Source organism: Peromyscus californicus, unplaced genomic scaffold (assembly GCF_007827085.1).
Source record: "Peromyscus californicus insignis strain IS unplaced genomic scaffold, ASM782708v3 Scaffold_6__1_contigs__length_162567912, whole genome shotgun sequence".
Lineage (NCBI taxonomy): Eukaryota > Metazoa > Chordata > Mammalia > Rodentia > Cricetidae > Peromyscus > Peromyscus californicus.
Genome location: NW_026294584.1, coordinates 100,889,785 through 100,914,516, shown reverse-complemented (window position 1 = coordinate 100,914,516; position 24,732 = coordinate 100,889,785). Strand labels below are relative to the sequence as shown.

Sequence of the window (24,732 nt, the reverse complement as noted above, 5' to 3'; positions counted from 1 at the left end):
TAGAAAGTAAGGAATGCTCAGAGAATGCTAAGATGAGGTGGAAGGAAACAGGATTTTTCTTATTTTTTCTTTTAGTGCTGGGAGGAAATCTGGCGCCCCACACACTCCAGGCAGCATTTACCAGTGAGCCACAGCCTGGCCCCAGGGTTCCTTTTCTTGGTGATGATAACATTCTAAAACTGACCAGAGGATGGTGGCTATGTGATTCAGAGAGTTTGCTTAAATCCACTGAATGGTGCACTTTACCCAAACCAGTTCTATGACAAGTAACTCAGACCTCAATGAAGCTGTCACCAAAAGACGGACGAAGAAATGACCTTACAGGATTCCAGCATTGGAAAGAATTAAATAAATAGAGATAGCAACTATTAATCAATATAGCACAGCAGGAATCCATCTGATATGTAGTCTCAAAACTCTTCCCTGTAAGGTGCTAATTAATTACAAAGCAAAACAGTAACTTTTAGGGAGAGTGTCCCATTTCATTCTGTTGCTGTGATAAAGCACCCTGAAAAAGAAAACAGCTTGAGGGGAAGGTTTATTCAGCTCCCAGTTCCAGGTCACAGTTCATCCTCGTGGAGATGTCATGGCAGGCACTGGGAGGAACCAGTCACATCATAGCCAAGAGCAGAGAGAAACACAAGCAGCGTGTGACTGCTCAGCTCTGCTTTGTCCTCTCTTGAACAATTCTAGATCTAAGCGCAGGGAATGGTGCCACCCACATAAGGCTGGGTCCCCCACATCAGTTGTCATAATCAAGACAATCCCCACCTGATCTAGATCTCTCACTGAGTCTCCTCCCAGGTGATTCTAGCTTGTGGCAATCAAAACTAACCATCGCCCTCAGCAAATGCCATCTCTCTCCAACCATCAGGTGGCTTCTCCAATAAGGGATAAATCACGTGCTACCTGAGAGGATGCAATGAGACCTCCGAGTAACTGCACAGATGTTCTCACCGCAGGGGCACAATCTGAGTTTGGTCACCAGGACACATGAGGCAAATCCATACTGAGGGACATTCTACAGGACAACTGGCCGTGAAGGTCAGGCAAAGACTGTCTTTAAGTGTCCCCAAACCGAAAAGGACCAGAGAGAAACAAGAACCAAATGCAAAACCTAAGAACCTGGGTCCATGAATGAGGAGGCTTCCAGGACACTGGTGAGGCTTCCCAGGGCTGGGGACAGTGCAGGTTTCCTGATTTTGGTGACTTCGTTGTGACCCCAAGAGAATGTCTCTGTTTATTAGGATGTAAAATAAAGCATTGTGACAGCAACTTATGTGCAAATAGGTCAGAACAAGGGTTCTTTGTACAGCTCTTTTCTGTGTCGGGTTGCTTAAACTAAAGAGCAGGCAGCTGAGGCAGGAAAATCATGATTTTTCAGGCTAATTTGAGCTATGTAGTGAGACCCTGTCTCAAAAAAATCAATCAATTAATTAATTAGAAAACTAAAAATTGTGCAAAAACCGGGTGTGCCCTTCCAAAATATGTTGCAACAACAAACAAACAAAATAAATAAATGAACTGTTTCTAGCTAAGAGAGACTAAAAGGATTTTTAAGACAGAATGTAATGGATAATACTGGATTAAAATCTGGGCCAAAAAAAAAAAAGAATAGAAAGGATATTATTGAGATAGTTGATAAAATGTGAATAGGATGTGGAGGCTGTATGTATCAAGATTAAGTTGTCCGGATTTTGTCCCCAGCACTGAGGTGGGTGAAGTCATCCTCGTCCAGGGAGACAGACACATTGTAATAATGAAGAACAAGGACATGGTGGGTGTCTGTGATTTACTCTCAAACACCCACAACACTAACTATAGATGAGGTAGAAACGGATAAACCAGCTGTGGTGGAGTCCGGTGTGCTGTGGCCTGTCTGCTCTTCTGGTAACTTCCATACATTTGAAATTCTTATTTTCTTAAAACAAAAACTGAAATTAAATGAGAAAACTCATTGCCCACAATCGCAAATTTAGGGACAGACACACAAAACAGCGCATTTTGTGGGAACAGAGATAGATAAACTAAACATAGTGTTCTGGGAGGAGAGACAGAGAGGAAGAATACTCCAGCTAAAGAGACTCTCCATTATTATCATTATTATTGTTCGTAGTATTTTAAAGACTGGAGAGGGCATCTGGGAGAACAACCCTTCTCCTCTCTCTCTCTCTCTCTCTCTCTCTCTCTCTCTCTCTCTCTCTCTCTCTCTCTCTCTCTCTCTCTCTCTCTCTCTCGGTGGCTTCAAATTCAATCTGTGACCAATGGTGGCTTTGAACTTCTGATCCCCCTGCCTCACACACACACCTCTAGTGCTGGATGACAGATGAGTGCCACCAAGCCACAGAGTGGCTGGGATAGTAGGAAACCTTGTTGCAAAAACAGAATAGCTTAGACACACCCAGTGTCCCTGCAGCCAGGCTTGGCTTAGACATACCCAGTGTCCCTGCAGCCAGGTGGATCCTGGAGCAAAGACAGAGAGACTTCTACACACTTGTGACTAGTTAGGGTATGAGTCTCTGCTGAGTCCTAATTTTAAAATTAATCTTACAACACATACATATTCTCATTATGACAGAATTCAAATACTGTATTCAATGCTTAAATTGTTACACTGTGGCTAGGAGATGGGTACACACATGTACCAGCATTGGATGGTGGAGGCAAGATGATCAAGAGTTCCAGGCCAGCCTGAACTCCAGACTGTGTCTCAAGAAAGAAACTAAAATATGTGTCAGGGTGGCTCAGAGAAGAAACTGTTTCTTAGAAGACAATTCTCAGGAAGGAAATGTCTCTTTCAGCAAAACCCAAACCACAGTAATTATGTAATCTAATGATACTCTAGCCTTTTCAAATCCTACTAATGTCCAGGGATGAGGAGATCTATTTCCCAGCCCCCTGCCCAGGATGGTCAGAGGTGGCCTTTCCTGGCTTTCCCACCTGTTCTCTGAGATGCATCCACAGCTGTACAGTGTCGCTCTGCAAATCCCTGAGCCAAGAGATCTGTGCTGGCCAAGATCCCCAGGCTTCTTTCCTTCAACCACTTGCCTGGACTTTCCAGGAGGAGCAGAGTCCCTGTACCTCCCAGATGGGAGAGAGCGCACTTGCTCCAAGCTTCCGTGGCTGCCTCTTCTTCCTCCCTAGAAGTAAGTCTCTCCACCTGTGCTCTGTCCAGGAACACCCCTGCATAGGGTCGGAGGACAAAGGGTGTTTTGGAGTGGGGACACTGTGTTGGTGTCTAGGATCCCGACTCTTGCCAAACGAATTCCAAAGTAAATGCCTCTGGTGGCCCCTTTAGAAAGCAGAGCAGTGGTGGGTTCCCGACGCTTGAGATTTCTCGGTGCTGTTGAGCCTGTAAAATAATGATCCAAAGGTTCTGGGTGGATAAGGCTGCAGACCGGATGGCTTTGGTTATGGGCTATTTCAGCACTGGCTAAATGAATGTCCCAGACGTCTACAGCTGAACAGTTAAGCAAAGTAGAATAGGATATTTACTGGCATTGAAAGGGAAACTTTTGAGCCCACTTACTGACTTATAAGCTAACCTAGGAAAACCCAAAATCAGACAACTGACTTGGGACACCGGTCTGTTACCGTAGTAAGGATCCGAAGTTCAAGGTCATAATGAACTGGAAGCCAACCTAGGCCACCAGATCTTGTCTCAAAAACTTAAAAAAGGGATGGAAAAATGGCTCATTGAGTAAAGGCTCCAGGGGCCAGTCAAGCTGGATCTATCCCCAGAACCGATGTGGTCGGAAAGAACTCCTTCCCGAAAGCTGTCCTCGGACTCCAGGCTTGTGGGTGCACATAAACATAATAAATAGGTGGAATTTTAAAAATGGTAGTTAAGGGGGCTAGAGTGATGGCTCAGAGGTTAAGAGCCCTACTCTTTGGCTCCAGCTATAAGGGATCCCATGCCCTCTTCTGTCATCCACCGCCATCTGCACAGGAGTGTGCCTGTATGCAAAACACACACACACACACACACACACACACACACACACACACACACACACACACAAACTAATAAAACGAATCCTTAAAAAAATATCTAGTTTGTTTTTAAAAAGAAAGGGCTACATACAAAAAGGCACTTTCACGGTAAATTTATTCACAAACAAGGATGAGCAGGGATGGGGGGGGGGGGGCACCAGAAGAGCGGAGGGAGGGAAGCAGTGGGAGCCTTTCCTGCCTTCAGCCCCATTATTACTGGGGCGCCGCCGGAACGCTGTGGCCCGATAGCAAGCAGCTCTGAGAGGAAACCCGCTTCCTTTAAACCGCTGAAGAATGAAGAGACCGTGTCTTCGGCCCCGGGCGCTTTTCCAGTGGAGAGCTGCCGGGCTCCGTGGAACTGGGAACCGCGAAGGGCATTTGCATTGTTCCTCGGAGCCAAGCCACATCCACTGACTCCACTCGGACCCAAGCCCCGCACCAGCTGCGGGGTCCATCCGGATCCCTCTCTCTGCACGGATTTGGAGCCTGCAGCCTGCAGGTCCGCGCCGGCACCCAGGGCCTGCAGTGAGGAAGTATTTCGGAGAAATCCCGGGAGCCGCCTGCCACGAGGGTTGCGGGGCTGGGGCCGGGCGCTCCACGTTCAGAAACCAAGATCCCCTCGGCGCCACAGCCCAGGCCTCTCCCAAGTCACCTCGGCTCTCCACCGCTCCTCGCCACCTCAGTCTGGGTCCCCAGGGTGCAGGAAATAAGAAATTTCTCCTCTGCGGGAGTCCACTTGGTCTTTCTCCAAAAAGCTAACGGGAACCGGGTCCAGACCCCCGGGATTTCAACAAGACCAAGTCCACCTCTGTACCCCATTCCGCAGTCGGCCCAGCGCGGGAGAGAAAGCAGAAAAAAAAAGAAAAAGAAAAAGAAAAAGCAGAGGCTAGGTCCCAAGTGCAGGCTGTGTGCATGTGTGCAGCTTGGAGTCGCTGGAGGTGACGACCCGGGCGGGGCCACCTCCACCCGGAGACACTGAGGTTTCATCCCTCTACCCCCGGTTGCTTTGTGAATTTTTCTTAGGTGGTCAACAAGGCCAGGATTTCGAATTCCACAGTAGCGCTACGTTTTTACCCCATGAGAACTTAGGGGCCTTTAGAGAGAGAAGGGAGGAATGCACAGGGCCCTACAAACGTTCCGGGCTCGGAGTCACGCAAACACTTCTTTATATTTCGGAAAGAGAAGACGCCTGAGTCTCAGCGCCTCCCAGCTCTCGCTCTCTACCGCAAGATGCACGGGGAAAGAGGGATGCGATTATTTTACACTGTGTCTCAGAAGCCCCCACCCCACCCCCATTTGCTCCACAAGGGGGAGGGAAGAGATTCTTGAGAAGAAAATTTTACCTGCAGGTGGGTCGATATATTTATCTGGCCAGAAAGAAAAGGGATACTACTAAAAAGAAGAAGAAGCGGAACATGGTAAGTCACGCCTGTGATCTCAGCATTCGGCAGGCTGGGGCAGGAGGATGGCTACGAGCTGGAGGCCAACCTGGGCCACAGAGTGTCTCAAACAGAAAGGGAAAAAAAAAAAGAGAAAAAGTTAAAATGTAAAAGAATAGGGAAATCCGGTCCTTCAGATGGGCACACGCTCAACTAGGGAGCTTGAATGGGGTCCTGTAATTGTCACCCCGGCGAGCTTGGGGTCCCTGGCTAGGCAAAGGCCAGGCCTGTGCGGCTCCCTGCAGATCCCCCGAGCCTGCCTCTGCCAAGGACCTTGACCTAGCAGGGACTTGGTCGCCACGCTTAGCTCCCCCTGACCTGCTTTTGAACCCGCTAATCCCACCCCAACTCTTTGCCGGGTGTTCGCTCCACGCGCTAATTCCCGCTGGCCCGCAACCCCCCACTCCCTCTGGGCCCGAGACTCTGAAGGGCACCACCAGGGCTCCACACGGTGTCCCCGACTCACGCCCGAGCTCCACACCAAAGCAAACGGCCTCAGCTACAAACACCTCTTCTCTTGGCTCTCCTTAATTTAATTCGTTTAAAGAAAATAATAGCCATGCAAATATCACAGTCTTCTGCAACGGCAACGAATCTGGCAAAGTGGCGGTGCAGGGGAGCAGTGGTCACTTGGGCTCGCCAGCGACAGAGCCTGGGAAGGGGAAGGGTGCCCCGCCAAAGCCAGAAAGGCTGCAAGAAACGCAGAGCCAGTGCAGATCTAGCGACTTCACACCAGATTTTGAGGGAGTTTTACGTCTGAGATGGGGCAAGAACCCGAGTCCTAGAAATGGGGCCCGAGTCTGCAGGAACTCTTAATTTGCCCTCTTATAATTCTTCCCATCTAGAGTCTTTCGTAGACGCATGTTTTCCATCTGTAAAAATTAAAACTGGCTGTTATTTTAAACGTTGGTGAAATTAGTCCACACTTGCACACCTTCCCAGGCTGTGAGTCTGCAGGTTTGCTGGAAGTTGTTAGTTTTGTTTTGTAGCTGAATGGTGCTGAGGCGAGGAGTTTCCTTCCTGGTCCTCCGAGAGCAGCTGTGTAAATGTATCTTCCAATGCTGTTAGGCTGAAAACCCAAGCTTAGGCCTGGTTGGTGCATCTGTGAACCACCTGGTGGGGTGACCCAACCAGGACCTCTGACATCCCCGGCCTTGGCTCTGCATCACACAACACATATGACTACTGTCCAGGGCAAAGCTGGTGATCTCCAGAGATACGTGTCTGTCTGTAGAGGGATTTGGGTCTGTTTGGCTCCCAAAGGTGCCCGACAGATGAAGGTTATTCTGGAGCAAGCAGCTATTCCCAGGGAAATGAGAAAGTCATTAGGGGTGTCTTAGAAAGTCCTTACGCTGCGACCTGAAGTGGGGGGGGCTCAGCCAATAGCTGGCATCTTCAAGCGTCCCAGGAGGCTCAGCAAGCACTTCACAGGGCTGTCATACTGTTGTTCAACTCCACATCTTGGAAGTCATTTCCCAGAGTCAAGACTAGAACTGAGCGTATAGCTCATGCAAAAGATCCTGTGTTCAATCCCCAATGGGGTGGGTGCAGTGGGGGGTCCCTGTCACCCCAGGCTAGGAATCTCTAGAAATTCCTCAGCCATAGGCCAGGGAGCAGAGAGGACTCAGGTTCTCCCTGAAGCAACAGGGCTTTCTGGATCCTCAGTGCTGGAGACTTGGAAGAGGATGGTTGGTGGCCTTATATGGGCAGTGTTCCTGCCAGTGCAGAAGGCACAGCATCCAGAGAGGAAATTCAGTCTGTTGCTCTAGAAGCAAAATGTCTCTGCAAACCCACTGGAATCAAGCACTTTTAACATGCTGTTTTACTGGATTCATTCAACCAGTGACAGACCACAAATATTTTTTGCAAGATTTTTTTGTTTTTGTTTTTGTTTTTCCGAGACAGGGTTCACCTGCCTCTGCCTCCCGAGTGCTGGGATTAAAGGCATGTGCCACAAATTTTCCCCATCCTTCTTGGCTACCATAACCTCCTCTGGTGGAGGATGAGGGGGACCATCAGGAGCTATGGTGTGTGCTTGGCTCAGACACCTGAATAACACAAACATCTGTTTTTCTCTGGCGCCAATGACTACAGGCATGGGAACAAGTGGTCTCCTAATTAATTTACTTGTGATAACAATTCCATAGGGTGGAACCGATGTTCCCATTAAATAGGTGGGGACACTATGGCACTTCTAGAAGCTTGGCATCCGTTGGTGACAGCAAGGATTAGTCAAGACCAACAACTCTGAGTTATCTCTCCAGACACCATCACCTCTGCAAGCCCAGCAGCCCCACAATCCCTCCTCATTGGACAGAATTGAAAAGGATGCTTCCAGAAGGTGACTGAAGGCATACATACAGCCAGGTGACAGGCAATGCTGCTCTGAGCCTCTCCTCTGTCTACTCCCCAGAAATTCCCCTCCTAGCTGAGATGTGGGCTGTACACCCAGAATCAGTAAGGCTCACCTAGGACAAGAAAGAAATTCGAATACAATGTAAACACACAAAAACACCACTGTCATACAGTGGATGCTAGTTGGCATAGGAAGGAGTGGAATACTTGTACATGCTACACACGAATGAACCTTGAAACACATTGAGAGAAAGAAGCGAGCCACAGGAGTACGCACTCATATGAAACACCCCAAACAAGTTAATCCACAGTCATAGCTCAGGGCTGAGAGGGAATAGGAGCTTGAGGGGTGAGTTTCCCCACAAAGTCTCTTGTAGTCCCAGCTGACCTTAAACTTGCTATGAAGCCAAGGATGACTTGAGTTCCTGATCGTCTCATCTCCGTCTCCCGAGAGTTGAAATTACAAACATGGCCACTACACCTGGTTTCAGATGTCTGGGAACTGAACCCAAGGCTTTCTGTTTGCTACACAAGCACTCTGTCTGGGCTGCATCCGTAGCCCATGAAAATGCTATATTTGTGGCGGCGATGGCTGCACTTATCTGTGATACCCTCAAATCTACCAGACCATACACTATAAGAGGGTGAGCTATGTGATAGTTGAGTTATATCTCAATAAAAATGCCACCATCGCACACAGCTCTACCACTCTTGTCCCAGCTCTATGGCCCTCAGGTGGGAATCACCTGGAGGTTGTCTATGTATGTCTGTGAGGAACTTTTGGGGTAACCACGTAGCTGCAGCTGAGCACCAGAGATTTTATTCTAGGTGCTCTCGGTGGATTCCTATTGAAGAGCCGCCCGCCCTGCTTCCCCTCTTCCTTAAAGTTCTCTGACTCTAAAGTCAAAGCTAGGGCCAAAATGAATGCTGCCTGCTCCACACTTGCCTGACACATGGAGGCAATTATCAGACTTCACCTGTCACCATGTGCCCTTACTGTATCTTTCTTGCAGACCCACAGTCTCCACAGCATAGTCTCCAGGCAAGAACCGAGGACTCAGCAGCTCTGGAAAGCTGCAAGCTCCTTTCTAGAGCCTGGCACATGGACAATGGGTGTTGGCTCACTGTAGAACTCTGGCAGCCTGGCTAGGTTTCCTGCAAGAGCTGAATGGACAGAGTGAAGTAGGGGAGAACAGCCTGGATACCCCACAAGAGACAGATTAGACAGGTCAGAGCCACATCTTGGAACTCAAGAGTATTGCAGGGGAAGAATTCAACAACAATGGACTGATAATAACCTGCCCCGTGGCCTAGAGCACTTCAGCCAACTGGGGACTTCTGTAGACAAAGGCCATCAAAAGGCAGAGCACTAGGGAGCAGACTGGTGGTGAGTTTGAAGTGACAAGCTGGCTGGAATAGTTGGTATGCCCAGCTGGAATCAGTAGCCCTAGTCTACTTCGGCTTCTGCCCCAGCCTCAGCAGTGACCTCTAATGTTCTGTGCCCCTTCCCATTGTCCTACAGCACAAGGGTCCAGCTCCCTGCAAAACCCAGGCCACAGACACACCTTCATCATCTTGTGTTGCTTAAAAAGTATCAGTAGGGGTTGGAGGGGATGGTTCAGTGGTTAAGAGCACTTTCTGCTGGTGTAGAGGACCTGGGTTCAATTCCCATCACCCACATGACTGTTTACAACCATCCATAACTCTAGTAACTCCAGCTCCAGGGAATCCAACTCCTTCTTCTGACCTCTGCAGGCACCAGGCACATACATGGTGCACAGACATACATGCACACAAAGCACTCATACATGAAACTAAATCTTTTTTTAAAGGTGTGTCAGTACATATGACAAACAGTGACGTGTTTAATTTTTTTTTAATGTGTCTGTGAGCCTGTAGGGTTCAATTTAGGAGGAGGCTATGCACCAGAATGTGAGGCACCATGACCACCGCACCTCTCTGCCACCACAGGGACCTGCCAGAGAGCTCATGGCCACACCTGCTCCCTTCTCTTTCAGCATGGCCACTCTGCTCAGATGTCACTATCTTCCTGTGGGGAGGGGATGGGCAGGACAGTGGGTCCTCCTGTAGCATGTCAGTACAGAGGTCTGGCTCCCAGATAGGAGGCTGGAAAAGGAAGTGAGTGGGGTAGACCCTTTCTGTGAGCTCTGCTTGCTCTCTGGGCCAGGATTGGTCTACAAGCAGTTTTCCCTGCTTACCCCAAACTCCAAGCTCCCACGGTGACAAATCTAAGCACTGGATTCTCTGGGGATAATGCAAAAATGTTACCCAGGGATCTTTGAGAGGACTCCCAAATCAGGAAAGAGGTTGGCAGGGAGTGAGCAGGCAAGCTCAGCACACACTGCTGGAGGATAGCCCACTCCACCCTCAGCAAGAGGGAAGCAGCAAGTGAAAACTGAGCTGAGCTGGGCCCTGGTCAGGTCGCTGTCAGCACGTCCTCCTGGCCTCCTCCACCATCTTTGTGTTGTAATTTCAGCAGGCTCACTGGAGTTCTTCAATAGTTTCAGAGGGGAGGCTGATGTAACTCAGTTGGAAGAGTGCTTGCCTAGTATGCAGGAAGCTCTGAGTTTGATCCCCAGCCCTGCATAACCCCAGTATGATGACACACACCTATAATTCCAGCATTTCATTGGGGCAGAAGGATCAGAGGTTGATCACAGCTACATAGCTGTGAGTTTGAGGCTAAGTGGTGCTGCTTGAGACCCTGAAGAGGAAGGGAGGGAAAGAGGGGAAAGAGGAACCAGAAGAAGGGGAGGGGGAGGAGAAGAAGAAGGAAGAGAGATTCTCTCGGGGTTGTGGCCAGGTTGGGATATGAGTGAGGCAGCAGGCGGGCACTGTCGGCCAGGAGAGAACAGTGGGAATAAAACCCAGGCCTCCGGACTCCCTAACTTGTGTGAGAAAAACCTTGAATTCTCATCATGCAGAACTCAGATACCCCGTGCTGCTAGCCCTGGGAGCAAAAGGGATCCTCTGAGCCATACCTCTCTACAGGTCCTCCTTTTCCAGGACACACCCAGACACTCAGAAGAAGCCAACTTCATCCTATCACCCACTGCAGACTGTGGCACTCACTGGCCAAGGGACTGCGTGCTAGCAAGAGTGCACCCAAACTTCCTTAGCCAGGACAGCACTAAAGAATGAAGTCTCCCTGAGAGGAAGGACACACTGGCAAGAGACCAGTTGCACTGTAGGACCTATCACAGCCCATACCTCCAGACCCTGTTTCCAAAGCACTCTGCAAAACTCTCAGCCTCTCCAGGAAGAATGGCCCAGCTCACTTGGGGACTGACCCCAGAAGAGGCTCATGGAATAAGACCAACTTCCTGCCAATAGTGAAATGAAGATTTAAAATCGTGAAAAGGAAGGCTCCAGAAGGTGCCCCCCTCCACTTCTATTGGCACAGAAACAGCTTCATAGGAAGCAGGAGGGGACGCCTGGGCTTAGAGTGTGAGGTCTAGCTGCCGCTAGCTTGTTCTTTTGTTTGTGTTTTTCTACACTAGCTGTAAGACATAATTTTAAAAATCGAGAGAGCCAGAGATGAGATCAATGCAGACGGCGCAGGTACGGTGGCCAGTGTAGGGGGGGCACACCACCCATGAGGGCTACTGAGAAGTCCTACTGCACTCCAGAGGCCAAGCTGGGGAGAACCGGTGTGGGGCTGGCCACACTGCCATGGTATGGGGGGGGGGGGGCACAGAGCCAGCCCTAACTAAAGCGCTGGTGCTCCTCCTTCTCTTTCTCTCTTTTTCTCTCCCCCTCCCACAAACACCTTGTAAACTCCAGGCACCTGCAGTTAGTCCACACTGCTCCCCTCTGCAGGCTCTATCACACACATACCATGGGAACCATTCCTCCTCTGTAGTCAATGGCTCAAAGCTTTCGGCAGTGTCTTCTTCCTTCTCCTACCCTTCTGGTCTTCTCCCCTTCCTTTCTTTCCTCATATGGGCCAGCAGGCATTCTCTCTTTACCCCCTTACTTTCCCCTTCCCCCTCTCCCCTCCTTTCCTTTCCTTTCCTCTCCTCTCCTCTCCTCTCCTCTCCCCTCCCCTCCCCTCCCCTCCCCTCTCCTCTCCTCTCCCCTCCCCTCCCCTCCCCTCCCCTCCCCTCCCCTCTCCTCTCCTCTCCTCTTCTTTCCTTTCCTTTCCACACTTTACAAGGATCAGTGAGAGTCACCCAGTCACTGGTGCATCTCTGCGAACCTCCCCTTTGGCTAAGGACACCGGGATTGGACAATACACACAGCTATTTTCACACACAGAGAACGTGGGCCAAGGCACTGACTGACTCATCACACTTACATACCTATTCACCCGCAGAGGGGCCATGAGGGACACTCAGCCCTGCTAGAGGGACAGAGACCCAACAAGCTTAGCCCTGGTGGTCACAGACACCCTCAAGCAGATCTCGAGGCCTCCTGAAGTACCTTGGCTTGAACTCACACCGAGCATTTGGCTCACTCCTAGTACCTGGTTTATCCCAGCTCTGCAGGTGGAAGAGGGAAAGAATCTGGGAGGGGTTCCCGGCCTTTAGAAACAGAGCCATGGACCCTCGGTCACACATACGTCTTCTCTCTCAATCTTTCCCCCAAGTCTCTTTAAACCTGAGCCAAGTGAAATGAAACTGGTCCCCACACCTCCTGACGTTGTCTATAGAGAAGCTGGACTCTACAGAAAGTGTAACCAAGGGGACACCTGAAAGCGCCGGGCTCGCGCCCAGGGCTCTGCTCCCATTTTGGTTCTCATAGCCCGAGGCAGCAGCGAGCAAGCGACTGCTCCAAGACAGAAAAAAAATCCGAGGTCTGTCTCATCCTCTACGTGTCAATCCCGGGAGTAACAACCTCAGAACTGCAGGAAAGCCAGCGTTTGCTCCGTGGGATCTGGGTGTCTGCCTGTCCAGCTGGGCACCTCACCAAGGCCAGGGAGAGTGCATCGACCTCCTGAGCTTGTCTGGTCAAACTTGTGGGAGTTCCGCAAGAAGTACCGTTCTGTGCGCCGGAGTGTGCGTGGGCTTGGGAGCGGGACGGCCGCTCTGAGCCCCAGGCCTGCATCCTAGTCTCCACCCCCGCTCCCCAACCCACCAAGTGCTGGAGCCCAGCAAACCTCTTGTTTTCTGCAGAGTTGTGCCGGGTCGCCTCCCTCGCGCAATGGATTATCCATCTAGCGGAGCCAGCCTGAGCGTTGGGCACATTTCCCTGAGGATACTGGGGACCGAGAGAAGAGGCGGTTAGAAGGACCAGTGGGGAGTAATTAAGTTTAGCAGAGGGTGTGGGGCGGTCTTCTCTACGTCTGGGCGGTCCAGTCTGCCACTGCCAGGCTCTAAACAACGCCCCACGCGAGGAGGTGAAAGGACACCGCCCCCTCCCCTTTTCTCCTTTCTATTCCTCCTATCCATCCTCCTTCTCTTCTCTCCCTCCCCTTTTCCCTCTTCACCTCCTCCCTCCTCCTCCCTCCCTCCCCACCCTCCCGCTGCGCTGCGCCAGAGAGATCCACCCAAAGTCCCAGAACCCTAGCTCGCGTCCAATCGCCGAGGGGGGCGGGGCCTGTGGAAGGGGCGGGGCAGAAGGAAGAAGGGGCGGGGAGGGGTGGGGAAGGATCTGCTACCCCGAGCTCGGGCTAGCGAACGCTGCGACCTAGGCAGCAGTGGTGGCGGGCATGGGCGATGGGGGCGCGGAGCGGGACCGCGGCCCCAAGCGCGGTGGCCGGAGCGGACGCCACGGCGACCACAACGGAGCGGAAGACTTGCGTGCTGACACGGGTAGCAGGAGTCCAAGGGAGGTTGCGGCGACCTCGGTCTCCAGCCCCGCAGGCTCCAGGGAGAGCGGCGCAGACAGCGACGGACCGCCGGCGCTCGGTGAGACGGACCACTGCCGCCGCATCCTGGTACGAGGTAAGGGGACAGCCGCGGCTCTGGTTCCTTGGGTCACCATGCTACCCTTCCTGGGGCCTCCGACCTCTCTACAGCGTCCATCTCACAGTTCATATACTGGTTCATTCATTCGGCATAACATCCAGCAGTTATTCCGACCGCCTATTGTGTGCGGGACACTGAGCTGAACGCAGGGGACAAAGCAGAGGCTGGAAGGAGTCCTTGTTTCTCCGTCCTGCAGTTCATCCTTCTGGCTGGTTCTCTCACACTAGGCCCATTCCGGCTCGTTGCTGTAGTAAGGATGCGAATCAGCTGGGGAAGCAAGACACCGAGAGCCAGGGCCCTCGCGCAACGGTTCTCAGAGCAAGGGAGGAGAAAGTGTCACGCGCGCTCCGCAGGGACAGGATAGGGAGGGACCCGAGTGGGCAGCTGCTGAAGAAGGCCGGCCCCACAGGCCTTTGGAGTGCTTCCCTGCCTCAGCCCAGCCATCTTTCCCAGAACCAGGCCTTGCTTAGGTTGGTGGTCAAGGGAGGGCTCGGTGGGAGGAGGTAGGCTGGCCCGCCGCGGCTCCGCTGCCCCAGTTCCCACTAGCTCGGTCGCCGACTCCGGGCGCCCCTCTGCCTAGCCTGGCTGACCCTTTCTTCCTCTGCTCCACTCGCCTCCACCCTGTTTCCCAGTCTTGTCCCTGCGGGCGAACTCGACTTCACAGCACTCTCCTGCCATCGCCCATCCAGACCCAGGCCCCCAGGCCTCCTGGGTCTGGGCCTCTCCAAGGTAGAAAGTCTGGATCCTGGACCTGAGGCCTGTTGTCCTCCGCCATCCTGGGGTTTCAGATTGGCTCACTTGGCTTCCCCTAGCTGCCCTTTCTCGAATTTACTCATCCCATGTACCCATCCTGGAACCAGCAGGCCTCAAGAAGCCACCAACCATACCCAATTTCCTCTCTTCTGCCTAGGAGAACCTAGGTTTCTCTCGCTTTGGAGCGGGTGGAGTACAACTTCCCTGAATCCCGTTACTCCCTGAATGTGAGTGGCCCTGGGATCAGAGATTCAGCTAGGGCAGAGCATGGGGACAGTCTACCTGAAGGCATAAGAAGCTGACTTGAATCCAGAAAGGAACCTGCATAAAGAAATACTCCTGGGAATAGGTGTGGTCACTAGAAAATTGGGTGGCCACTGCCACTCTAAGGACCCGCATGGATTAAGGCAGTTACACCACCAAGATATGAGGACTTGTTGGTCACTTGGAGTTAAATTAGAATGCCATTCTGCCAGCTGAGGGGTTCTGAGTCCAAAAAGTGAACCACCAGTTGAGTTTCACTAAGAAATCTGCAAGGCTTCCAGAGATAAAGACAGTCTAATGTTTCCAGCTCCTGGGGTAATGTCTTGAGTCCTTGCCAATATTATGCATCACACCAACCTAAAAGCAGGTTTTCCTCTTGTCAAGATGACTGAGTTCTGAGCCCAAACATGATCCGCCTCCACTCTACCAACCTTTATGTAGAACAAATAAATCTCATTCATGGGCATCAGTGGGATTGTCTCTGGTACAGACTCTTAGAGGTGTGAGTAAAAAGTGACCCTCTCTCCTCTGGGATAGAGCCACCTAAGTCAGGCAGAGACACATATGTGGGGTTGCTCCGGTACATCTTCACGATACACTTTTGTAATGTACTCACACAGGTAATTCTCTCACATTTGTAAAGCATACTGGAAATATTAAATATGAAGTACAGTTATCCACCTGACTGAAATGGAAAGCAAATGAGCCCTCACAAATCCCTCTGCCCCTCCCCCATTTAATGACAAGGATGTTATTACAGGCCTGAAATGCCCAGGATGTCTTTTACTGCTAATCCCTCCTAGGCAGGGTCACTGGTATCAGTCACTGCTCAATTACTCGAAGCCCCACCACAGCTAAGGGTGGAGGCTTCCATAAGTGAAGCCAGCCCAACACTCAGGAAGGGAAACCTTCGTTGTCCAAAATAAACAGCCTCCCATAAGCCCTAAGCACATTTTACCCTTGTCCTCTGGTACTCTGAAGACATATCCCCCTCATGTCTTCCAGGGAAGCCATTAAAAGGTACAAGGGAGGCCGGGGCGGTGGTGGTGCATGCCTTTAAACCCAGCACTCGGGAGGCAGAGCCAGGTGGATTTCTGTGAGTTCGAGTTCGAGGCCAGCCTGGTCTACAGACCGAGATTCAGGACAGGCACCAAAATTACACAGAGAAACCCTGTCTCAAAAAAAACAAAACAAAACAAAGGTGCAAGATTATGAGGATTATCTGCCCTGGCTGCTGTGAGGCTGGGACACTCCAAAAAAAAAATGACCCCACTCTCTCCACATCTTTCACCCTTCCTCCCTGGTTGTGCGATTGCTTGAGAGAGATCTTTAGCACTGGAAAGTCCAAGGACAGCTGGGGTCAGAGGTGAGCAGAACTGGTGTCCCATCTCTGACCTTGCTGCCCCCACCTCCAGGAAGCTTGCTAAGGATCCAGGGGGCTGCCAGGCACACAGAGAGCACTCTGCAGGCTCTCCATAAATATTGTTGAGGGAAGGAATGAGTAGCCCTGGGTGACCTACAAAACCTGTCTGATGGATGGGGTGGTGTGAGTTGGTAGTCAGAAGCCCCTGTTAACTGCCACCTACACACACACACACACACACACACACACACACACACACACACACACCATGGACCCAAGGACTGAGTTGCTGTGGAAAGTCAGCAGTTTAGAGGAAAAGACAACTGATAAAGGAAAATCAGACTGTCTTGCAAACGGTGGGGTTCTCCTCTGTCTTCTGGGTAACCCTGCATGACCAATGTCTCAGATTTCCTCTGAGAAAGCAAAGCTGGGGGCCCTGGAGGCCCCCCTGTTCTGCTCACCCTGCCTTCAAAATGGAGGCATTCTCTCCAGCAGCTGGCATAAATACTGTGCCACCAAGATGACAGGCATGGACACACCACAGTCTTCCACACAGTGAGGCTTCTTCCGGGACTCCAGTCTCTAAGGCCCCTAGACATCCCCTGTGCGGTTGGACCGGGCCCTTGGCCAAGGAGGGGTAGTGTGGAAGGAACCTTTTGTTTTATCTTGGAAGGGGCTGGCCAGTGGAGGCAGGAGGCCACCGGAAAGAGTGGAGCCTCCAAGCTCTAACCTCACCCTGCAGTTGGCCAACCCTGTGCTGACTCTTTCAGTGGAGAGGGATTGGGACAGGCAGAAGAGAGACAGCCTAATTCACAGATCCCTGCAATTGGTAGTCCAAGCCTGCTGCCACCTTTGGCTCAGACCAGTGGTGTTTTCCGTATCAATCCAGATGAGAATCTAACTGGTCTTGATAGATCTGAGAATGCTCCATAGTTCCATGATCAATGCCAGGAGGCACCAATAATCTGCTCTGTCCGAGGTGCCCCCTCGGAGCCTGCTGCCTCCTCGGCAGGTCTCCAAACACTAGCCAAAACTCATCATCTGCACCCCAGCCTTTCCAAGAACCGTTTCTGAACATGGCAAATCCTTCGGAGGAGTGATGCACCAGTCATCTTCCCGGCTAAAACGCCCTGGAGAGGAAGCTGGACAGACGCACCCGGTGCTTGGAGGCCCCCCTGAGAACACTGGGTCTTTGCCTTGAAATGGTTTGAAACGACCTGAGCACGATCTGGCTCTTCAAAACACGCAACCAGTCCGGTGGTAGCACCCAGCACAAAGGTTGCATGGGGCTGGTCTGCCTCCTACAGTTGCACCCGAAAAGCCGCCCAACAGACCGTGGCTTCAAACAACTAGCTGCAGGGACGGACATCTCCAGCGTTGAAGGCTCGGCTGGGTTTCCACCGGTCCTTGAGCCTGGGGAGACCTCCATGCTGCAGGCCCGGCCTTGCTGAGCAGGCGCGGTGCAGCCAAGCCAGGGCCGCGTTGAACTGCGGAGAGCTGGGCAAAGCCCCAATCCTGGGCCTCTTACAGGGGGGCAGGGATCTCTATATCTCAGTCTGTGGATACGTTCGGAAACCTGGCCCAACACATGCCCGAAGCAGATGTTGAGAGCTCTAGAGGACTCGTTCAGAAAACCGAACTTTCGGAACTTTTGGAATTTAATTTTTTTTTTTAAATTTTAGTGTTTGCGGAGAGTACTTTAAATTATTTTCCAGTGGTTGTTTCGTTCTGTATTTTTTCCGTCGCTTCGTCTGTTGTCAGCAGAAGAACCGCATTGTCACCGCTGGTCTGTGTGGCGGTCATTTGGTTCTGTATTTTCCCTTCTATGTATTAATCACCCTCCCACCCCACAGGAAACCGAAGCGGGCGGCAGAACGAGGCCTTCTTGCTGCTCTTCCGACCAACCTCATTTTTCAGAGAACGATGGGGACCGTTTACATGGCTCTGTTCTCTCGAGCTTTCTTCCCCTGCGTAGTAGTCACGGTGGATTTCCACATCTACAGGACCCAATGAGGGGGCGCTGAGGACAAATCTTTGGAAAGCTGGAGCTGGGGGTGTGGATCGCTGGGGCTGGGGAAAATCGAGATGTGACTTCCTTGCGTGTCGCAAGGCGATCTCCGCTCCAAACTCACCTTCAGGGTTCCAGCACCATCCGTTAGAAATGGCATCTGTGTATCAGGCAGGCCTCGACGCCATTGCCCAACTGCCTCTGCCTCCTGTTTCTTTCCATTCCATTTTAATCGGGGGCGACAGGGGGAGCCTATGAGGATTTTTGTTTTTGTTTTTGTTCTTTTTTTTTTTTTTTTTTTTTTTTTTTTTTTTTTTTTTTTTTTTTTTTTGCCTTCTCTTTCTTGTTTGTTTAATATGAGAGAAATTGGCCTGGTTCTCCGGGGATCCAGAGGCTGTGTAAGCCCCTATTCTGCACCGCAGATGGAGTTGATCTTAGGAAAGGCGTGGAGAGCAGCGCGCCCTCCCCCGGAGACCCAGGGTAGCCCAGGAGCTTGGGAAGAAGGGCTGAAGGGCGGTTAGGACTCTTCCACCACCTGCAGACGCCTGGGGTTTCCAGCGGCCTAGACAACTGCGGAGAATGGGCAGCGACAGGCGGGGAGCTGGCCTCGAAGGCCAAGGGTGGGTGCAATGAAATCCAGGCTTCGTTGTTGTGACCTGAAGCCTGGAGTCTGCCTGAAGAGGCGGTGCCCTCTCTAACCGTTTGCTCTCAGAGCGGAGACCTCTTTTCTTCTTGACTCAGTCCACAGACACCAATGAGCACTCCTGTGTACCTGAATGATTGAAGCCGGGGATGCCTCAACCTGGAGATTTGCTGCGGAGACTCTAGGACCCAGCACTGGGTTCCTAGATCGCGCAATGACGGGAAGTGGGGGTAGGGGGGGTGTCAGCAGAGCAGGGAGCGGGATTCTCCAGTCTCTCGGCGACCCTGGGAGGTGGACACCACGTCTGCCAAGCCCACTCCATTTTTTCTTTCTCAGCAAACAGTAGGCACTCAAATGTTTGCCAAATAAATGAAAGAAGACCATTGTCACTATTACCTATTTCCTAGGCGGGAAGCGACTAGTGACCACTCCCACAAGCGATGTTCGGAAATTCCTAGTTTGGCGGTGGACAAGAGGAGCGTACTATGTAACCGTTAAAGTAGGAGGTCGAGGTCGACAGAACCTTTTCAAATCCCTCACTTTGGGAATCGCTAAAAACTTAAGACCAAACAACCTTAATTTCTTTTGTTGCGCACGTGGGCGGGCGTGTGTGTGTGTGTGTGTGTGTGTGTGTGTGTGTGTGTGTGTTCTGATCATAGGGCTGGAAAGGCCTCGGAGAGTCTCTTGCAAGGTCATAGGAAGTGCAGGGCCACAGTGGATGCGCTGGTAAGTTTCCACCAGCAAAACTAGCCTAAATTGGTTGTCCAGAGTGGTGGCCAAGAGCTGGTAATGCCTGCACACTCCAGAAGGCAGAGACAGGAAGATTGCCTCAGGTCAAGGTCAGCCTTGAGTCTATCAAAAACCAAAAGTAAAAAAAACAAAAAACGAAAACAAACCAAAACAACAACAACAACAAAAAAAATTCTAACAAGGAACCAGCTTAAACCGCTAGATAAATCTGCATCCTGCCAATCCACAAGACGGGGGCGGCTTAGAAAAACGGAGCTGTTTTCTTCTTCACCCAGGTTTGACCTCACTAACGCTGACGTTTGCTCAACGCCTTCCCTTCCCGGACTTTCAGGGAGGATCCCACACTCTCAAGGTCCAGCTTAGGCGGCCACACTCAACATCATCGACTAGCCCATGGAGAGCTTTAATTCCAGAATACAAGCTTCACAGGAAACAGAACCAAAGGCAGCAAAGGCTGCCAGAAGCAGCTTGCGTTGTCCCAGTCCCCTTCCAGGCCATTTCCCTGTGCTATATTGAAATTCACCTTTAAAAAATCTTAAAGTGCAGATCCACCAGTCCCGTGTCTTTTGACGGTGCAGTCAGCTAATTGTGTAGACCAGGAAGGACTTGCACTTGGTCTAATTTATTATAAATACAGTGAAATGAACTCCCAGGCCCCCAGGCTTTGTGCAGATTTTTTTTTAATGTTTCAGTGAAATAAATTCCTAGCAGCAAAACTGCTGATTTGAAAGGCTTACATGATTTTAAAGACATTTCACTTAATTGTCAAGTAGAGCATTCATCAAAAATTTCCTTCATAAATACCCCCTTTCATTTTTTTTTTTTTTTTTTGATGTGTATGTGTTCACTCATGTATAGAGGTCAGAGAACAATTTGCAGGAGTTGGTTCTTGCCTACCATCTGGGTCCTGGGGAAGGAACTAGGCTGTCTCTCCCCAGATCTCTGCCTAGGACCTGCTGAGCCTTCTCAGCAGCCCCAAATCTTCCCTTCCCCTTTTTAAAGTCTAAGGCACCCCCCCCCCCACACACACACACTTCTTAGCAGTGCCCCCTGGCTCAGCCCTCAAGTGGCCGGAAGGTAGCCATTTTTGTTTAGGTCGTCTAATGTTTTTGCACATCTGTACAGCTACGTATTTATTTTCCTCCCACTGAATTTTAGACACAAAGAGTCCTTGCTTGTATTTAACAAATATATGGGGTTTCTTTGTATGGATCTTTGTCGCATAGCTGGTGGACACTGGACTGTTTTCTGTTGCTATTCCATACATGCTGCAGTAAATAAACTTGAGGTTTTTTGTTGGTTGGTTGGTTGGTTGGTTATTTTCATTTGCTGGGTATATCTGTGAGGGAGTTCCTCAAAGTGGATTACTGGGTCAAAGGGTGTCTTTGTTTAATTGCCTTTGGTGGTGGCAATTTATTTTGCTACCAAGAATGCTGGACAGTTACTCTTTCCAAACCCCCTCTGCACCTCAGGTGCTGGGCAAGCCCCCTACCTTTGAACTGTTCTCCTATCCCCTTCTCTAGATCTGTTTTGTTTGTTTGGTCGGTTGGTTGATTGATTTAGGATTGGTTTATTGTTAAATATTTTTTTCTTTTCTTTTTTGTGGGGAGAGAGGGCTTTTCAAGACAGGGTTTCTCTGTGTAGTTTTGGTGCCTGTCCTGGATCTCGCTCTGTAGACCAGGCTGGCCTCGAACTCACAGAGATCTGCCTGGCTCTACCTCCTGAGTGCTGGGATTAAAGGCATGCACCACCACCGCCTGGCTGTTGTTAAATATTTTATAGTTTTATTCGTGTGTGTGTGTGTGTGTGTGTGTGTGTGTGTGTGTGTGTGTGTGTTGTGTATACATGAGGCCAAAAGAGGTTGTTGGATCCCCTGGAGTGGGAGCTACAGACAGTTGTGAACTGGATCATGCTCTGGTCCTTTGCAAGAGCATGTGCTCTTTCTGTAAGAGAGGAGTACTCACTAGTAACTGTTAAGCCATCTCTCCAGCCTCTTGTTTAGTTTTTTAAAAAACATATTTATTTATTGTGTGTATGAGTGTGAGTATTTGGAGGTTGGAGAACCACTTATAGGGGTCAGCTCTCTCTACCGTGTGGAACCAGGGCATGGAACTCAGGCCCTTAAGCTTGGCAGCATAGCACTTTGACCAGCTAAGCCATCTGGCTGGCTCCTAGTTTTGGTTTTTGAGACATTGTGTACATGTAGCCAGGCTGGCCTAGAACTTACTATGTAGCCGAACTTGATCTTGAACTCTGGAATCTTTATCTCCACTTCCTGGTTGTATATGAGAGCCATCCCACCCGGCCTGCTCACATATTGATAGATATTGTCAAATTATTCTGCAAAAGAGGTCTAGTAATTCACACTCCTCCCTTTGCCTCATCCCTAAACATTGTGGATCATTTAGACACTGTCACGTGACTGGAGTAGCTGGCATTTAACTTCTTTGTTAGTGAAGCTGGGTGTCTTCCCACACCTGTGAGCCCAGGAGCATCTCCTCTGCTGACAATTGCTGACTCTTCCTTCTGACCATATTTTCAAATACTCCCTTCCTTATAAGTCTGTGGAGATTCTGTATTATAGTCACCTGAATACTCGCAATATTATTGTGATTGTTCTAGTTTATAGCTTGCTTTTCAGTTTTATGATGGTCTTTGTTTTCTTTGGTGTAAGACGTCTTTTCAATCATGTAGTCCATCCAGCTGGTTTGCCTTGCCATATATATACAGAGAGAAGCTTCCTTGTTTCCCTGCATGATCATGTCTACTCCGAGGATGCCCCTAGTAACCGAAAAACAGAAGTGTGCGAGTTATGTATTGCAAAATCAGGCAATGTTTTCGCAAACTCCTTTTCTTATTTAGTAAATATTGTGTGGAAATATATCTAGAATTCCTTCATTCCTTTTTTGAATAAACTACACAGTGTGCAATTGTGTAGCTAGCATGTTATTTATTTAACTAATTTTCTGCTGATGGGTATTCAGGTTGGTTCTTTTTCACAATTCCAAACTCTGTGTGTGTGTGTGTGTGTGTGTGTGTGTGTGTGTGTGTGTGTGTGTGTTTTATTTGTGGGAATGTGGGTGCACATGCCCTAAGCACCTAATACAAGTGCAGGCAGAGGTCAGAGCAGGACAAGACATGATGTCCCCTATCTCTTACTGTCTCATTGCCTTGAGACAGTCTCTCACTGAACTGGAAGCTCCACATTTTGCCTTTTCTGTCAGGCTGGCTGGCTGATGAGTTCAGATCCACTGTCTCTGCCCTCAAGTGTTGGGACTTCAGGCACACAGCCTGGCTTTCTTTGTGGGTGCTGGGGATTCAAACTTAGTCCCTGAGCTTACAGAGCAAGTTCTCTTATCCAGTGAGCCATCTCCCCAGCCCCAAGGCTGCATCTTAATTAAACAAGCAGTTTTTTAAAAATCTCATTTATGGAAAATATAACCACAGTGGGATCATGCATTGTATTAATCGTCGCTTTGGTTTTTGTGGTTGTCAGTTTGTTTTGCGTTGTGTTAAAGTGGTGTCTGGCCCTGAACCTGCCCTGATTCTCCTTCCTCAGCCTCCTGAGTGCTGGAGGTGCAGCTGGCCCCACCATGCCTGGCATGGAATCGTTGTTCATTTTTATTGCAGTACTAGTACTCTGGTTAAGTGTCTTAGAGGGGTCTTTTTGTGGGTGAAGTAATGTGATGTTTTGCCAAGTATGGTCATGCCAAAGAAATAGAACTATTTCGGAGATAATAATAGTGAACACTGGGAGACAGTGAACACCTGTTATACTACTCTCTTTAATGTGCATATGTTTGAAATTTATCATAACAAAATATTTACAATAATTAAAATTATTCACATATACATGGTATGGTTACAATTACAGGATAAATTTTTAGAAGCAAAAATTTAAAAACATGCCAGGCGGTGGGGGTGCACACCTTTAATTCCAGCACTCGGGAGGCAGAAGCAGCCAGATCTCTGTGAGTTCAAGGCCAGTCTGGTCTACAGAGTAAGTTCCAGGATAGCCAGGGCTACACAGGGAAACTCAAAAAAAATTTTTTAAATACAACGCCATTATAGGTATTTATATATTTCATGCCAAAACACGCAAGCTCGCCGGGCGGTGGTGGCGCACGCCTTTAATCCCAGCACTTGGGAGGCAGAGGCAGGTGGATCTCTGTGAGTTCGAGGCCAGCCTGGTCCCTGGTCTACAGAGTGAGTTCCAGGAAAGGCGCAAAGCTACACAGAGAAACCCTGTCTCGAAAAAACAAAACAAAACAAAACAAACAAAAAAATGCAAGCTCACATGCCCAGCAAGCAAAAATGCATGTATCATCTCACTGCTTCCTTCCCAAAGAGTCATGCTTTTTGAGTAAAATCTTTTCAAGTGAAAAAACAAAACCAAACCCTCACAGTTTCCAATTGCTAGTCAGGCTAAACATGTTAATATTTATTCTGCATTTTAATTTTCTCGGCTGTGCACTTAATTACTTCTCTGTTGAATTGGCTTCTGTTACCTCGTTTGAAAGGGCTCTTTTTAAAAATTTAAAATTTACTTATCTTGTGCGTATGAGTGTTTTGCCTGCTTGTATGTATGTGTGCCTTGTGTGTGCCAACGGATGCTTGTGAGCCACATGTGGGTGCTGGTTGTGGAACCTGGGTCTTTGCTAGATTAGAATTGCTCCTGTTGGCTGATGCTCTAGCCCTGAGAGGGCTATTTATACACCGAGGAGACAAACCCTCTTTGTGGCTTGTGTTGCAGACATCCCTCCGGTCTTTTTCTTTTTTTAAATCGTTCTGAGATTTATTTTGCTTGCAACTCGAAATTGAAACTGTCATCACATCTAATGGCTGTCTCCTCTGGGGATTCTAGATTTTAGTTCCTGATTAGAAATGGAGAAGGGAGGGAGGGAGGGAGGGAATCAGAATGTGGGAATCCTGAATTTGTGGAGGGGTGAATCCATCCCACACAACCCCATGCAGACACTGAAGTCACTTATAGGAAACGGTGCTGGTGTCGCTTCAGCAGCACACATACTGAAGCTGGAAGGACACGGAGAAGGTTAGCACGGCCCCAGTGCCAGGATGACACACAACTGTGTGAAGCATTCCATACTGAAGGGAGAGAGGGAGGGAGGGAGGGAGGGAGGGAGGGAGGAAAGAAGGAAGGGAAGGGGAGTGAGGGAGGGAGGAAAGAAGGAAGGGAAGGGAAGGGAGGGAGGGAGGAAAGAAGAAAGGGAAGG

General features: G+C 49.9%; 1 protein-coding gene and 1 non-coding gene across 2 annotated transcripts in view; both read left to right on the top strand.

Annotated features, from left to right (window-relative positions):
- Positions 1-13,458: 13,458 nt before the first annotated feature.
- Positions 13,459-24,732, top strand: part of Vax2 (ventral anterior homeobox 2) — a 28,971-nt gene continuing 17,697 nt past the window's right edge. The window contains exon 1 of the mRNA XM_052720275.1: positions 13,459-13,693. Coding sequence (XP_052576235.1) covers positions 13,459-13,693 — 235 coding nt within the window. The remainder of the gene's footprint in view (positions 13,694-24,732) is intronic.
- On the top strand, positions 24,504-24,609 carry LOC128100189 (U6 spliceosomal RNA). The gene has a single exon (XR_008214707.1). It is a non-coding gene; the product is annotated as a U6 spliceosomal RNA (small nuclear RNA).